This window comes from Formica exsecta, unplaced genomic scaffold, assembly GCF_003651465.1.
Source record: "Formica exsecta isolate Colony F162 unplaced genomic scaffold, ASM365146v1 scaffold116, whole genome shotgun sequence".
Taxonomy (NCBI): Eukaryota; Metazoa; Arthropoda; class Insecta; order Hymenoptera; family Formicidae; genus Formica; species Formica exsecta.
The window spans coordinates 1,053,403-1,068,703 of NW_021848499.1; the positions used below are offsets into that span (position 1 = coordinate 1,053,403).

General features: G+C 36.0%; 2 protein-coding genes across 2 annotated transcripts; both read left to right on the forward strand.

The window, feature by feature from the left end:
• Window positions 1-8,652: 8,652 nt before the first annotated feature.
• On the forward strand, window positions 8,653-12,020 carry LOC115239388 (trypsin-1-like). Its single transcript, XM_029813891.1, has 5 exons — window positions 8,653-8,788; window positions 9,194-9,374; window positions 10,080-10,215; window positions 10,368-10,475; window positions 11,000-12,020. Exons 1-5 carry the CDS (start codon window positions 8,743-8,745, stop codon window positions 11,294-11,296), a joined length of 768 nt encoding a protein of 255 aa, XP_029669751.1. The 5' UTR covers window positions 8,653-8,742; the 3' UTR covers window positions 11,297-12,020.
• On the forward strand, window positions 11,225-15,173 carry LOC115239398 (trypsin-1-like). Its single transcript, XM_029813902.1, has 8 exons — window positions 11,225-11,288; window positions 12,037-12,155; window positions 12,227-12,279; window positions 12,459-12,547; window positions 12,746-12,887; window positions 13,118-13,228; window positions 13,646-13,795; window positions 14,902-15,173. Exons 2-8 carry the CDS (start codon window positions 12,089-12,091, stop codon window positions 15,049-15,051), a joined length of 762 nt encoding a protein of 253 aa, XP_029669762.1. The 5' UTR covers window positions 11,225-11,288; window positions 12,037-12,088; the 3' UTR covers window positions 15,052-15,173.
• The last annotated feature ends 128 nt before the right edge of the window (window positions 15,174-15,301 follow it).

A 15,301-nucleotide genomic window follows, 5' to 3' on the forward strand; every position in this document is an offset into this window, starting at 1 on the left:
TAGCTTATAATTACAAACACACAGCATTTTTATAAATTTAATTACATTTAATCTTAATATTTGACGTAAATATATATTGTTTAAAAATTTTGTTAATAATAAATTATATTTTTATCATTTTTATCATAAATATACGCTGTATCACACACACATACACACACAAAGCAATAATATAATTCAAAAAATTGCAACAACATTTTAATACAATAATTTTTTAACGAAAAAAGCGTTGTAATTACTGTTATAATGTATCAACGACTTATGCGTTGCGTCGAAAGCAACTAAATGCACCTAACACAAATTGGATCACCAGGTTTGTTTATGAGGAAGCAAATATTTCGTCGCGGCTACAGTAAATTGTTTGCCCGCGGCGAGCCCACGCTGCGCGCTTTTAATTTGCACGGCTGGCCTGTCATCGAAATGGAAAGCCCAAAAATACGAAACGGATGAAAATTTAAGAGCAATGTATCGCAACGAAACAGCGAAAATTTATCTTGCCACGTTTTTTTGATGTACTATAATATAATAATGATTTAAATTATACCAATTTATTTAAAAATGTAGGAACGCTTTCCTTAGACGCTCGCTATTCGGACTCTCGAGAGGAACTGCTCGCGTATTCTGTCCGTGTACTTAACTACGGATATAATTTTAATGACCGTCTACCAGCGCTTGATTTTACAAGTGCCGCGATATCGGAGACGGGACTGTTAGTTGTCGCTCGCTCATTGTCAGTGCAGTGTAGGAGAGAAAATATATACTCTGAGTGTTGACGCCGCATGGGTATACATAAGATAAGAGACGACAGATCTTTACAGAAACAATAATATTACTTCTAGATTAAATTCGAAACACACACAGAAGTCCTTTGTAAAATTTTTTCAATTAAATTATATTTTTTTAAGTCTCTCTATATATTTCCCGAATTAACAATAGGATGCGTAACATCGCGTAACGCAAAGTTTATTTTCTAAACAACAAAGAAAATTTCATAGAAAGAACAACAAATAGGAACTAAACGACACAGCTTATCGTATCAACCATATGTGTTCTAGCGGACGAACGTGTGCACTCTTCAACATGTGGCACACGTTGAAGATGTTATACAACGCCGAGTTTAGAGGCGGTGATATAAAACCGCATGAAATTGTTGTTCTCCTGGCGGAAATAATTTTCGTCCCACATCCGAAATTTAGAATGTTCATTATCTATAGTGACTACCACAGTTAAACGCGAACACGTGTTTTATCCCTCGTGATAAATATATTACAGAAGAAATGTCACTGACTGAATTTCGTGTTATACAATAACCGTGTTATTATTAACATTTTCACTGCGTTTCTCATTTCTTCTTTAATAATGTATTAAATCCATCTGTATGACGTGAATTTATACATATTTAAAAGTCTACAATACAATTAATTAAAGATACAATTATAGAATTTTAGATGCAATATTATTCGGTTTTTTCTTTTTTCTCAAATTTTTATAAATTTCTTATAAGCAATTCTCATCAAATTTATCAGTAACTATGTGAGAGATTGTCGTTGTACTATAATATAATTATTTTATATTTATTTCATTATTTTCTATTATCTTAGAAAAAGACTTAAATGCACAAGTTATTTTCTTAATCGTCAAAATTAATAATGAGAGAAGAATAGCGATAAGCTAATCGTTGCAAAAATCATTCGTCATTACTTATTCATCCTTATTACTTATTTGGATTTTCAAATCCCTCTTTGTTGCGATAGAAAAGTATTTGATATCGAAAAATAAAATAAGAGATAATTCCGATTTTTATATGTAACGTCTTTCTTTCTTTATAATGATTGTATTTGAATGACGGAAGTATTTTTTTTGCATGGTATATAGCCATGATTTTCATCGCATGATTTTAACTTGTATGCCACTGGACATAAATATCCATAAAGTAATCTTATGCGCAAATCCGACCGTATTTTTAAATTTTTGTCTGCCGTATTGTATCTGTCATTTCAAATTTCTTTCAACAGTCGCGACAAAATAAGAGAGCTGAAAGAGCATAATTTATAGATGGATTTTCGTAGTGGGAAACGATAAAAGAGGTAGCATTAAATTGGTGTTAAGAACGAGACCCCGGTCCAACGCGGGAATTATCGTCGTGTACAGTTAGCAATAACCAACTGGAATCCAACGGATTATCCTCTTTGTAAAAATAAATGCTTGGAGCATGCGAGTAAAGTTGAGAGAGAACCTCTAACTTAAAACCCTTTGAGCGCGCAAACGTCCGGCTTGTGTGGCTTTGTAATATGAAAGGATCGATTGATCTTTTCTTTTATAAATAATGCATCGATATATCATTCTCGTGATTACGCCGGTCTTATCTATATTAATCCCTTGACAATACTATCAAATTCCACAAATTAGTCCCTTGCAAATTTCAACTAATTAACGCGATAATCGCAATGTTCTCCGATTCTCGAATATCTTTGTAACGGAAGCGCTTGAAATCGACCCATGAAATCCGAACCCGGCCAAGCCCAATTAACCCTGACCTCAACCAGCCAGATCGAGACATACGAAGAGAACGGACTCGATCGAGAATTCGAAACTTATACACTTGACGTGTATTCGAGCGATGCTGCCCACGAGCGCTATCGCGCATAGCGCCAACTTTACCACGGAGAAGTTATGTGTTAAGATCTTTGGACCGCAGACCGCGATATCTTGCGTGCAGAATTACTCGGGATCGCGGGAGGGGGTGGCAAGCTCCAATTTTCATGTGCTAATGCGGAATCTGCATTTCCATCTACTCTACTCACTCGATACCGATACATGTCGTTTAGCGTCTCTAACACCATCGAGACGCATATCGCGACGCGAATGTTAATTATTTCGGTGGTTTCTCCCTCGGAGTTTCCTAATCACTTACGGAGCCCGTATTAAGCATTGTGCTTAACAGGTGATCCGACCGCAGGACGCGTTCCATCGTGGGACGTTAGGGAAGTTATGCATTCGGCGGGCTCATCGAGAGTTGCTGTTTAAAGTTACCAACTAAAATGTTCAATAAAACATATTTCATTGCAGAAATATATGTATATATATACAATATGTATATAACCGCAATTAGATTGCGGTTGTCAATTTTAATCAATTTTAATTGAGTTAGTTCTTAAATACTATTTGTTAGAAAAATCTGTCCTTAAAATTAGGATTGACATTTCTATAAAATAATATTTTATATTATTTTTATTCTCTTTCTTGCTCTCTCTTTTTCTCTCTCTCTCTCTCTCTTTCTCTCTCTCTCTCTCTTTTTTGCAAATCTAGATTTATCCGATGTAGTCCTATTTCTTGCATAGTGTGACAGCGAAATAGGTCACTAGTGGCAGCGCAGTTGCGGAGTTACGTCATCACCAAATTGATTTGCACTCAATATTTTTATACGACCTGCCCTGCCGTTTCATCACCGACGCGCACACGCGCCACGCGAATTGATATATCGCGGTGCGCGAGAGTCGTTGGTTGAGGTCGAAATTTAACTGGCAAAGTTTGAAAAATGCGACAGGACCGCGACGGTGGCAGCCGCGGTCGCTTGTTCACGATGCCGCGATGCTGATTGCCGATGATACTGGCGTGTTCAATTCGGAGACATTATCACGTAAACTGAAAACGGAGGTCGCGTAGCACGTTGCACATCAACCGTAATTTAGTAGACCATATTATGCAGGAATCATGTGCGTTAATGGTCACCGCAGCGCGCGGCACTGTATGTGGTTAATTAAATTTTATTATAAATAATATATTAGTATTGTGTGTTACATAGAGCGACACATAAGGCATACATTTTGGCTTTGTACGGAGCTTTTGCGAGGAATTCGCATCCTACGGCTCCGAGTGAAATATTAAATCGAGCTCGTGAATTTCACTCGCACGATTCTATCTCAGAGTGCGAACGACTAACCCACGTAATTAATTCATTGCTCGGCCGTTACGCTTTACGTACCTTCACAGCGCACTCCATTAAGATTTAAAATGTTATACGAGAGGTAAAACGCCGCGGAATAATATGTGTCCATCATTCCTATGAACTTTCCAACGCGTTGTACGTCCTTGTAGTACGTATCATCGTATAATTGCGAATTAATTTACAGTGTTAATGACAAGGCAGAGAAGATAATGCAATCGCAAACATTTTACTTTACATATATATGTATGTGCGTGTGTGTGTGTGTACAAAAATAATACAATATTATTTCTATAAACCTAGAGAAAAAAAAAATTTAAATATATATTGTTTTATTATTTTCTCTGTGGCTTAGAAATCTTTTTCAACCTTACCTTTGTAAACCAATTATTTTTAGCAAAAAATCCGAGATATTGCAACGCCGCAAAGAATATTGATACCTTGAAAAATATCACGGCCGCACATTACTCGCGTTCGTTCATGGAAATTACCCCCTGGGTTCGAGAACATTGCCGGTGGTGCAAAACGACGCCGGCGGGTATGATTTAGATAGGATAACGGGACCATTCTTTCGGAGGGATAATCCGGCGGGTTCGTCCGGCGGTTCATTCATTATGCACGGCCATTTATAAAGCACGTAGAAACGATGCATGCAGGTATAATTACAACTCCGATTCCACACCGCGCACTCCGCGCGGCGTCCTATCTATGCATCCCCCATACATCCCCTCTTTCGGGCAAACCGACGTTCTTCCTTGGTGTCGCCCAGCCACAATGCGAGAGTAATCTTTTCTATGCCTTGTCGGCCATTCGCCAGATTGTTTCGTTCCAACTGTATCTCCGTGCAGATCGCGCTAATGATCGTTCACTTTATCTCGATGCGCTTTATCGGACGGTGATTGCAACAATAATCCTATTACAATGAATTCACCGATTCATTACGAAAATTGCGGTCAGTTGAAAAATATCTTTTTCAGAGGCGATGAGAGAATATTGCAAATAATAATATAATAAAATTATATATCTGTAATATATAAAATCTAATCATTCATACATATTTTGTTTCCTCCATGCATTTTTCTATCTAGTTATTTTTCTATTTACAGCGTTTTTAAATGTACGATAGTAAAACTTGATATAAAATATGATATTTATCTCATCTCTATATTTCTATGTCCACGTTATCAGCATAATTGCGATTCATTAAATGTTATCGAACGTTTGTAAGCGCACACAAAATAGTATGGTTTTCGTTAAGTGCTCGTCTTATGGATCATAAACTATGATGGAAATTTACATATTTGATATATCCTATCAAGAAAGATGTTTTGTCTACCGACCGTCTGCTCTTTCAAATGCGTTTCTACCTACTCGTAGGGCAAGACACGCAAGTTCCGTAAAAGCGACGAGAGTAGCAAAGAGGAAAGTGAAGGACGAGAAACGATGGAAAATCCAAATTGCCGCACAAAGCTCTCGCGCAATCAGGTTCCCGGTAATCCTTGCGCCTTCAAGTACTTCGGCACGATCGCGAAAGCCAATTATGTGGCTGACGTAGGTACAGATGTGGCTTTAAAGCGGCTAGACAGAAGGGAAGGGATGAATACATAGGTAGGGCAAGTACATTTCGACGGAGCGCGCAATTACTCGATTAACGCTAATTCGAATTATGCTATAGCTTGTTATCAAAATCGCTAATTGTTAATTGTCACGCACCAATCTTGCACATGTCGACGTAATACAGGTGCATCGCGAAGCGTTGTGTCATCAAGTGATTTTGCTTACAATAAAAGTTACAACGATTTCAAGCCAAGCAAATAGAACTTGCAAAACTTTCTAGATTTTAATCGCGTCACACAATCATTGAAAACCTGTTTTTAAATGTTTATATCTCATTTCGTTGATCGCGCATCATCAGAGATCGTTTAGATATTTTAAAATGTTATTTCTATCAAACTGCACTTACAATCTCCGAAACGCAACAGTTGCATTTCACAAAAAAAAAAATCTTCGACCAGTTCTTGTGCTTCTACGATATTTCGATGTGAAGAGACAGCAAGATATATGTCCTCGATGGAATACATTCTCGTTTCTCGATCTTCTCGCGTACATTTACGGTCGACTTTCACCGCTGATAAATTGCGGCCAGCGAAAGTGTGAAAATTGCATACGTCGTTGTAACGTCGTTGTCCCCAGTGTGCTGTAATCGCCTTGAACGTGCGCGCGACGCTCATGGGCAAAGAAGCGGAGAAAGAATACGCGGGTAGTCGAAGGAGAAAGTACCCGTTACGGTACGGACGTCCACAGCGTGTGTCCGAGAATTCTCTCAGGATAGGACTCGTTAGTCCTACCGTGGCAGACTTACGACACCCAGAACTCGTTCCACCTCAGTTATCTATCATGGCTTCGGAGCGAGATATACCAGCGAGACAAGGACGTTAGTTTCCTTCCGTTCAAATTACACCGATAGTCTTCTCTTTTGATTAGAATCAGCTCGCAGTCCTTGAAAACATATTTAATCATGTGTTGCATCTCTTCGCAATTTATAAGAATTTAAAAATTACGAATTAAAAAAGCTGCCCTACTGGGCAATTCAGTTGCGTATTCCAATCTCGTATTAACTAAACCAAACTTCGGTTTAATTACAGACCAAAACGAGTACTCTTTTATCGATCGATAACCAATAAATTCATAAATCCATTTAACAAAAACTACTGATAATGTAATTTATACGCTAAGTGCCTTTTTTTTTTATTCTCTACATCCAAAAGTTTCTTTCTCATTTACACGTTGCAAATTTATATTAGGCTAATTTATGAGATGATTTATTGATTTGGAAGAGATGCTTTCGCAAAACCGTATAGCGCACGCTATATTTATTGCTCACTGTCATTGTAAGTGAAAGATTTACTTTTGATAATTGTCAACTATTCAACATCCGAATATCTTCTCAGTGCGTTTTCGAGAAAGTGAGTAAAAGAGAAAGAGAGAGAATAGCACACAAGATAGCTGATGGCACACACGCATCCGGCGCGAATAACAGGGGAATCCGGGGGTGAATTCGAGCGCGAACGAAAAAGAAGAGAAGATGGCCTGCCGCGTTGGAACTTTGATTTATATGTTAATCGCCAGACAGCAGTCGTTGCCGATGTCGGCAAGTGTGCAGCCTGGTACGGCACTCTTTTACCCCTCGTAACAATTCTCGAAATATCCTGTATAAGCAGACATCTGCTATATTTCGAGGTAATATTGGTAGATATGACGGAAAATCTGAATTTTAATTACTAGTCGGTTTTTAAAGAAACTATCAAGAATACAAATATCAGGTGATTGCATAAGTTCGTGCCCGATTGAAATATAAACTTCAATAGATTATATTTTAGAGATAACACTTTTATTATTCTGTGTATATAAAGCTAATATATAATAAATTTATAAATAATATAATTATACTAAAATCAGAATTTATATTGTTTCGATAGATAAACTACATAGTACATACAAAAGACGACGAATTAATAGCTGATGGATAACAATCTACCGAGCAAAAGATAGATGAATACGAAAATCATATATTTCCAACTCAATGAATCTGTGGAATTATTAGAATTTCATTAATCGATGTATTGAAAACCGCCATAGTCCATGCGTTTAAATTCCAAATGCCTGTTGAAATAGATATAAAAGATATATAGGCAAGCAAGCTTTAATTGAAATTGCGAATTTCCAGCTATTAATTAGTTGTAAACCAATAATATGTACAGAATTTCAGTTATGAAAATTATCAAATTAAAATGATTTTTTTTTTTTAATAGAGCTTTTATATTTTTAATTTTTAATTAATACTCGAAGAAATACTCAAATAAACGATAGAAATAGGTGTAAGAAATATATATATCTTTATAAAAAATATGTAAATATTAGTTAAAATATACAATAAAGTGTATCATTTAGGGATTAATAAAAAGCGTAAAAAAAAGCAGATATCTTATCGAAATGATTGCAATGATTTTTATCCGTTACTTTTATGGTTTATATTTCATTTCTACAAGTTATGAAATTTTCTGATGTATCACACGAATTTTTATAAGATAAAGACTTTATCAGAGCTCGATCGAACGAACACACTTGTGCAAACAATTATACAGCCAATCACTTACATGCGTATATGAATACTGTCTGTCGCATTACACCACTCGAATTTCTGAAAAATCGCGCATTATAAAATAATTAATCGGAAAAGAAACCGATGAATAAAGTAGTCTATAATTGGATATCGATATGGATACGACCAATATGATTAAATGACGTTTAAAAAAGATATGGTATTCGAAAATAATAAAAGATTATCAAGTTTTTTTCTGTATTGTTTCATTTCTGTAGTATGTCATGGTATAATTATGTAAAAAAACCTATTATAAAATCGTCTACCCGTAAAATAAAATAAACATTTTAGAAAACATTTTTCTAAAGAAATATATAATTTTAGAAAAATGTTCTCCCGTTTGAATTATTATTATATTAAAATAGTCGTAAATATGAATATCTTTTTCTTATCGTACAATATTATTACGATTTTATGACGAGAATATTTTGTTATCTGTTATTTCCTATATGACATCCTTTTATAACTGCGTTATAATTTTACTTTACTTTATAATTGTGTTATACTATACGATACTCGAACAAATCGAGTTGCGTCGTCACGAGATAAGAGCTTTCGTCAAATGAGAAACCCAACTTCAATATAAAAGCCAGTGCATGTACATATATGATATTAGTCTGTGTATACTTGTAAGATGTTACGAAGTTTCACTTTCTATCTTCTTTTCTTTGCTGGTTTCGGTGAGTGAAAGTGACCAATAATTTTCATATATATCTGTTACGTGTAATATATTTATAATACATACTTTCCAATGTCGGTTTGCCCAAGTTTATCTATTAAAGTTAATATTTTCATATTTGTAAATGGATCTTTATATATGGTAAAAACATATTTTTTTTACTTAATAATAAGCTTTACAATTAATAATATAAAATCAAATTAAATCAATACAGCAGAATTTGCTTATTTTCTATTATCCTGAAGACATTCCATTTTAGAAAGAAAAGTTCAAAAGACTATAAACCGCTACACGTAATAAAGTCGATTGAATCCTTGCGTGATTTATATATTCGCCGCATTCTGGGGCTAACTTTTTTGCTGAAACGGCCAGAAGACAAATTCTATCATTAAATTTAATATTACAGCATCCTTCCTGCGACCGGCTTTCTTTCTTGACCCTCGGATCATAAAAGGTACGATAGTTGACATAAGCCAGCATCCTTATCAATTGAGCCTCCAGAAAGAGATCTTTCAAAATTCATTGCATATTTGCGGGGCTACCATCATCAGTAATAAATGGGTTGTTTCTGCGGCTCATTGTGTAAGGTATATATTTCTTTCTCTCTTCTCATAAATATATATCGCGCAAATTTAAATCTTTATAAAATGCACATTTGAGATAACGATCTTTCTTCTTATGTTTGGAAAGTCTCTTAATTGTAATTTAATATTTCTTATCAAGTGCCAAATATAATGCCGCTGTATTCATTATCAAGATTATATTTAGTTTTACCGAAACCCCTACGTTTCATGGATTTGGAGAGATACAAAAAAATAAAATTGTAAACTATGAACCGTTTGTCATAGTTTTTCATAATAATCAAAATTAAAAATCATCTAAGCGCATCTGCCAGTATTAGTATGGATTGTTTATAATCGATTATCTTTAAAAGAATGTAAAATAGAAGATCTCTAGTAGATTGAAAGATCCGACTAATCAAATACAGAAAAGATATTTTTAAGCTAACTTTTTTAATTAATTTCGTTTTCAATCGTAAAGTGAATATAATTTTTGATTATTTGCAAGCAAATCAAATATCACATCAAGTTTATTCCGATGCATAATGTCACAATGCAAGTTAGAAAATTGTAGCTACGTTTGCGTGATCATCCGCTTCGCTGTTACGAATGCGGTCGCGCATTTACCAGTAAACGTTTTGTCGATATTGTCATAGCGTGGTTCGCACATAGCATGCAGTTATTGTCACAGTATTTATATAGTATATTGACGCGTGTTTCGTTTCGTTACAGATCATCGTCTAACAATTACAGCCTCAACGCAGGAAGTAACAACAAATACGAGGGCGTCTATTATAAAGTTAAAAGGATTATTCGACATCCAGCTTACAATGACTTGACAATCGATTACGATATTGCCCTTCTCGAAGTACGTAATACTAAACTCTCTCTCCTCTTCATCTCTTTCTCTATGTGTGTATATATGTGTCTCTCTTCCTCTCTTTACTTACTAACGGCACCTGCACCAGCTGACAATAACAACATCGGTAGCTTTCGCACGCTCTGGAAATTTCATTTCAGGTCGACGGCGAAATCAGATTTAACGATAGGTTGCAGCCAGTGAAGCTGGCGGAAAAGGAACTCGCGGATGGTGTTATGGTGAACGTTACCGGATGGGGTATGGTGAAGGTGAGTTCACAGAGAATAGACTCATTATCTGAACGTTGCGGAAAACAGATGGTGCTAAGTGACAGTAAACTTTCCCGATCGAGGGCGATTCAAAGATTTCAACGATGAAAGCGATTGGGAATCTCATGTTATCTCATGTGTATCTCGTGTCAGAAATCGGAACCGCTACATTCGATTGATGCATTCGATGTTGAAATACGCGAATGAAGTCGATATTCACGATGATACTAAATCGTGTTACGAGTGTATGAAAAATATCATATTACGCATGCGAGTATTATTAAATTATATTTAGTCGGATTTTTATGTTTTTGTTTTGCTCTGCGGTTTAGTAAAAACGATTTTTTCGCATTGGGTCCTTCACTGATGTCTGATTTGCAGGGAAAAATGATTATTGTATGTTATATACATATATGTAATAATATACGACCACGTTTATAATCCTAATATGATTTACTATTACGATCATAGGTATATTAAATACAATTAGTTGGAATAGTAAAAATTGCAATTTTCTATTTTAGCCAGGTGGAAAAATGTCACCCGTTTTAAGAAAAATATCGCTTCCGATCGTAGACAGAACAACATGTCAAAACAGATACAAAAAATACCGTAGCATCACCGACAGAATGATTTGCGCGGGTTACATACAGGGTGGCAAAGATTCGTGTGAAGGTGATTCGGGCGGGCCGCTCACTGTCAATGGTATTCTCTACGGAATCGTATCCTGGGGATACGAATGCTCCAAGCCGTTTTATCCCGGTGTTTACACCAATGTCGCAGATCTTCGCTGGTGGATAAAATGGAAGAGCGGTATTTAATCTTTGACAATTGCACACGTCTTGAGATTGCATGTTATTAACAATCTTAGTTTGCAAGCGTAAAATATTAAATTTATATAATAAATGCGTAAGAGATATTTGCAAGATTTTAATCATTAGAGCAAAAACTTTTTTATATTCTACAGACAGTGTATATGTAAATATATACATTTTGCAATATCTGAAAACGAATGCAAACAAGGTTGTTAAACGAATTCAATGAGCTGTCGTATTAAATAACTTTGATTACGAAAAAAGGTGTAAATAATATTATATAATTACAATGACATTAATTGGGAAATAAATAAATTAAAAGAAATGTTATAATGACAAATAAATATTCACAAACGACATGACCGATATTATAAATTACATATGTAATCCAACAATAAGCTTCAATGCTTTAATTTAAGACCATAAAGATAAAAAAAAAAAAATATAGCGTTAGTTCAAAAATATAAAACATGTCTTATGGTTATTCTCTCTTTGTACCGCAGGCATTCAATTAATTATCATGATCTTAACATACTTGTATCATTATCAACCAATTGATAGGATATCATTTATATATTATAGAGTTGTATATGCCAGATAGATTGACCCATAAACATTATCTCGTAATGGATTTATGCTTTTCATGTGTAATCCTAAATTAATCGCGCGATGTTTTTTCACATTTTCATGATAACGCATTGTAATGATTTTAGACGTAGATAACGCGATACTTTTATCTTCAACAGAAAGCAAGTTTTACGTTGGTGACAAAATCTTTTTATACAAGAGCCGTTAGTCATGATTAATCAGTGCAGAAAGATGTCCAAGAATTTTATCTTATTCGTCTGCATCTTTCTGATGTATAGTGAGTGAAACATTTTTATATATATTTGCACTTTTCAAACCAAATTGTTTTCATATAAATTGTAATTATAGCCGTTAATACCGAAAGCCATCAATATGTGGACATCGAGGATTACCCATACCACGTGAGAGAAACTCATTTTTTTTTTAACGCAATGGCTCGCAGTATGCGTTCCGCTGACAAATAAAACTATACGCCATTCACATGTGGTTTTAATCGGTAGTCAGTACAGCGCAGTGACTGTAAGCCGCTATTATTTTCGAATAAATCGGATTTCAGATAGAATTCGTTATTTCAATATAGGTATCGATCCAAATAGCCGGACGACACGTCTGCAGCGGCGCATTCATACACGAATCGTGGATTATGACTGCGGCATCCTGCGTTTTCAGGTACGTGCTCTATTGCGAAAAATACATAATAATATACCAGGTGTCTCTTACAAATTTTTTTTTTATAAATTTGTACGCATCGATCTTTTCTCAATAATAATTATTTCTTTTGTTTTTTATTATGTACTTTTGTAATTCATCCCAAGTTATGAGATTCTAGGAAAATAATATATTTTGATATGTTTTCGCATCTTACAGAGCGGAATTGTCGGCAGTATCCGTACGCGTTCGTTCCTCTTATATTTGCACACTATGTGGCAATGTCTTAGGAATAAGCAATATTGTAATTCATGAAAAATTCGATAAGTATGTATACTTCAACGATATAGCATTGATAAAGGTATGTATTTTCAATCGCTGAGCAAACATCTAGCATATATGTTTCATTGGTTTATTCTTTATTTCATTGTGCATATGACATTGTTTTATCGTAATAAACTTGTCCCATTTATCAATCCTGTAGCTAAAGAGTCCCGCAGAGTTTCAGCATATATGTTTCATTGGTTTATTTTATTGTGCATATGACATTGTTTTATCGTAATAAACTTGTCCCATTTATCAATCCTGTAGCTAAAGAGTCCCGCAGAGTTTGGAGAAAAGTTACTTCCTATCGGACTCCCAGAGAAGGAAAATGAACAAGTCCAGGATGGAACACGCTGTGTTGTAACTGGCTGGAAACCGGTAAATATCGAGTAACACGCGCAACTTTAGTTTATTTTCAAATTTTCCCAAGCATCTGTGCGCGGGAAAACCGCCGTTTTGTCATTTGAGTATCCAGGTGTTACAAAACCTTGAAAAATGCGTAACTCATAGATTGTTCCTTCGCGGCGAAACTTTAAACTTTTTGTTTTAAAAGTCTCGATGCTAAAAGAATGAGATTTTTACAGCGAACGCGGATTTGCAAACTTTTTACACAATTTTAACTGACACTGGCGCGCACGACGTTATTCAAAGTCACGTCGGTACCAAAGTAAATCGTTACGAAACACCATCGCAAAACGTTCGCACGCGTTCATAAGCCCCGACTTGTCCTGGACCTGGAAGTTGCAATAACGAGAAACGTGTCGTAAAAACGTGCGAGCTGTGCCAAATTTACAGGAGCTTAACCCGGCCAGGCCTCAGCTCACAGCGGCCGCTGTGGCCGTCATAAATCAACGTACGTGCAAAGAGAGAATGCCGAGCTACAAGCCGCTGTCCAAGGAGATGCTGTGCGCCGTTAACGCGACCCGCCCGTCGGAAACGTGTCAGGTAAGATGAACATAAGATGAGGATGACGCGACGCAACTCACGGCGCAATGATCCGTGAAGGGCTCGTCGTCGCGCGCGCGAAACCGTCGACAATCCTGGGTGACACTCGACAAAGTATCGCCGACACTGAGAAGAGACACCTCGACCTCGTCGGCGCGCATCACGATACTTGGCACGCGTGCATGCATCATTTACGTGCCGTCGAGCCGGGTACACGTTCTCAGGACGCAAAGGGATCCGGTAAAGTATTACGCGAGATGCCAGAATTACTGGAAAATTTTCTTTTACAACAGAAGATACCACGCGGAGAATAAATAACGAAAAACTATGATTTATATATGCGATTTGTGTTAATGGTAACTCTCATCTACGTTTCCGATACGCGCGCGTATCCAAGCTCACGTTCATAATGATCTCACGGGAAGCAACGGTCGGTGGAAAATGCGTGGCGCGTAAATTAAGAGCAGTCAATGGTGGTCGAATTCCAATTGTACACGGCCGCGAGTGTACAATTACGTCGATAGAGTCAATAGTCTTTCCGCAAGTATGCGCACGGCTGGTTCAGGTGTCGAATGCACCAGATCGGTGAACAATGCGACACTTGACTCGAGAACGCAATTTCCACGCGCCGCCGATGTATCGCGAACAAAATGCGAAGAGACTCGCACACGGGCTAGAAAAATTTTCGTTATTTTGCAACATGTCTATGTTCGAAAACTATAGAACAAGGATGAACTTTTATGTAGATACATTGTATCTCCGTAACGCGAATTGTACTATGTACTATATTTACAATCGATTTATGCAGTGATAAACTAGGATTTTATATCAATTTTGTAAAATTTAATAGATAATACCTGAAGTTTTCTATTTCAGTTATATGTTGCCACTAAAAATTACAAAACGAAGAGATTCTCTGAGAGATGTTTAAAAATGTATTATTTTTAAAAATAAATAAAACTTACATTCACATAGAAATATAAAGAAAATCAATATTTGATTTGTCCTGAGCTTGTGCATTAATCTGTCGTTGAATACATTGATATCTAGCAGTTAAAATGATTGAAGCTTCTAGATCAAAACCATCGTGATATTATTGTTTACAGGGTGATCTAGGCGCGCCTCTAGTATCGGAGCAAACGCTGATTGGCATTCTATCCTACGGATTAGGATGCGAAACCAGGACACATCCGGGACTCTACACCCGTATCAGCAGCTACTTATCTTGGATCTTTGTGAACTCCGGTATCTATTAGTAAAGCTTACTAAGGCAACATGTAAAATCATTACACCTAATCCCAATTAATGATACACAAATTATAATGTCGTTTATATAAGAGATTATAATGTCAATCAATAAATCGATTTCTGCAAATTAGCTTAAATGCGTACTAATTTTAAAACACGTAGAGTCTCCGATATTTAATCTCCAATAATGAAATATCTCCGGCTAGATTTTATCTCACCACAGTAGTTATGAATTTAATTAAAACAAAGATATATATA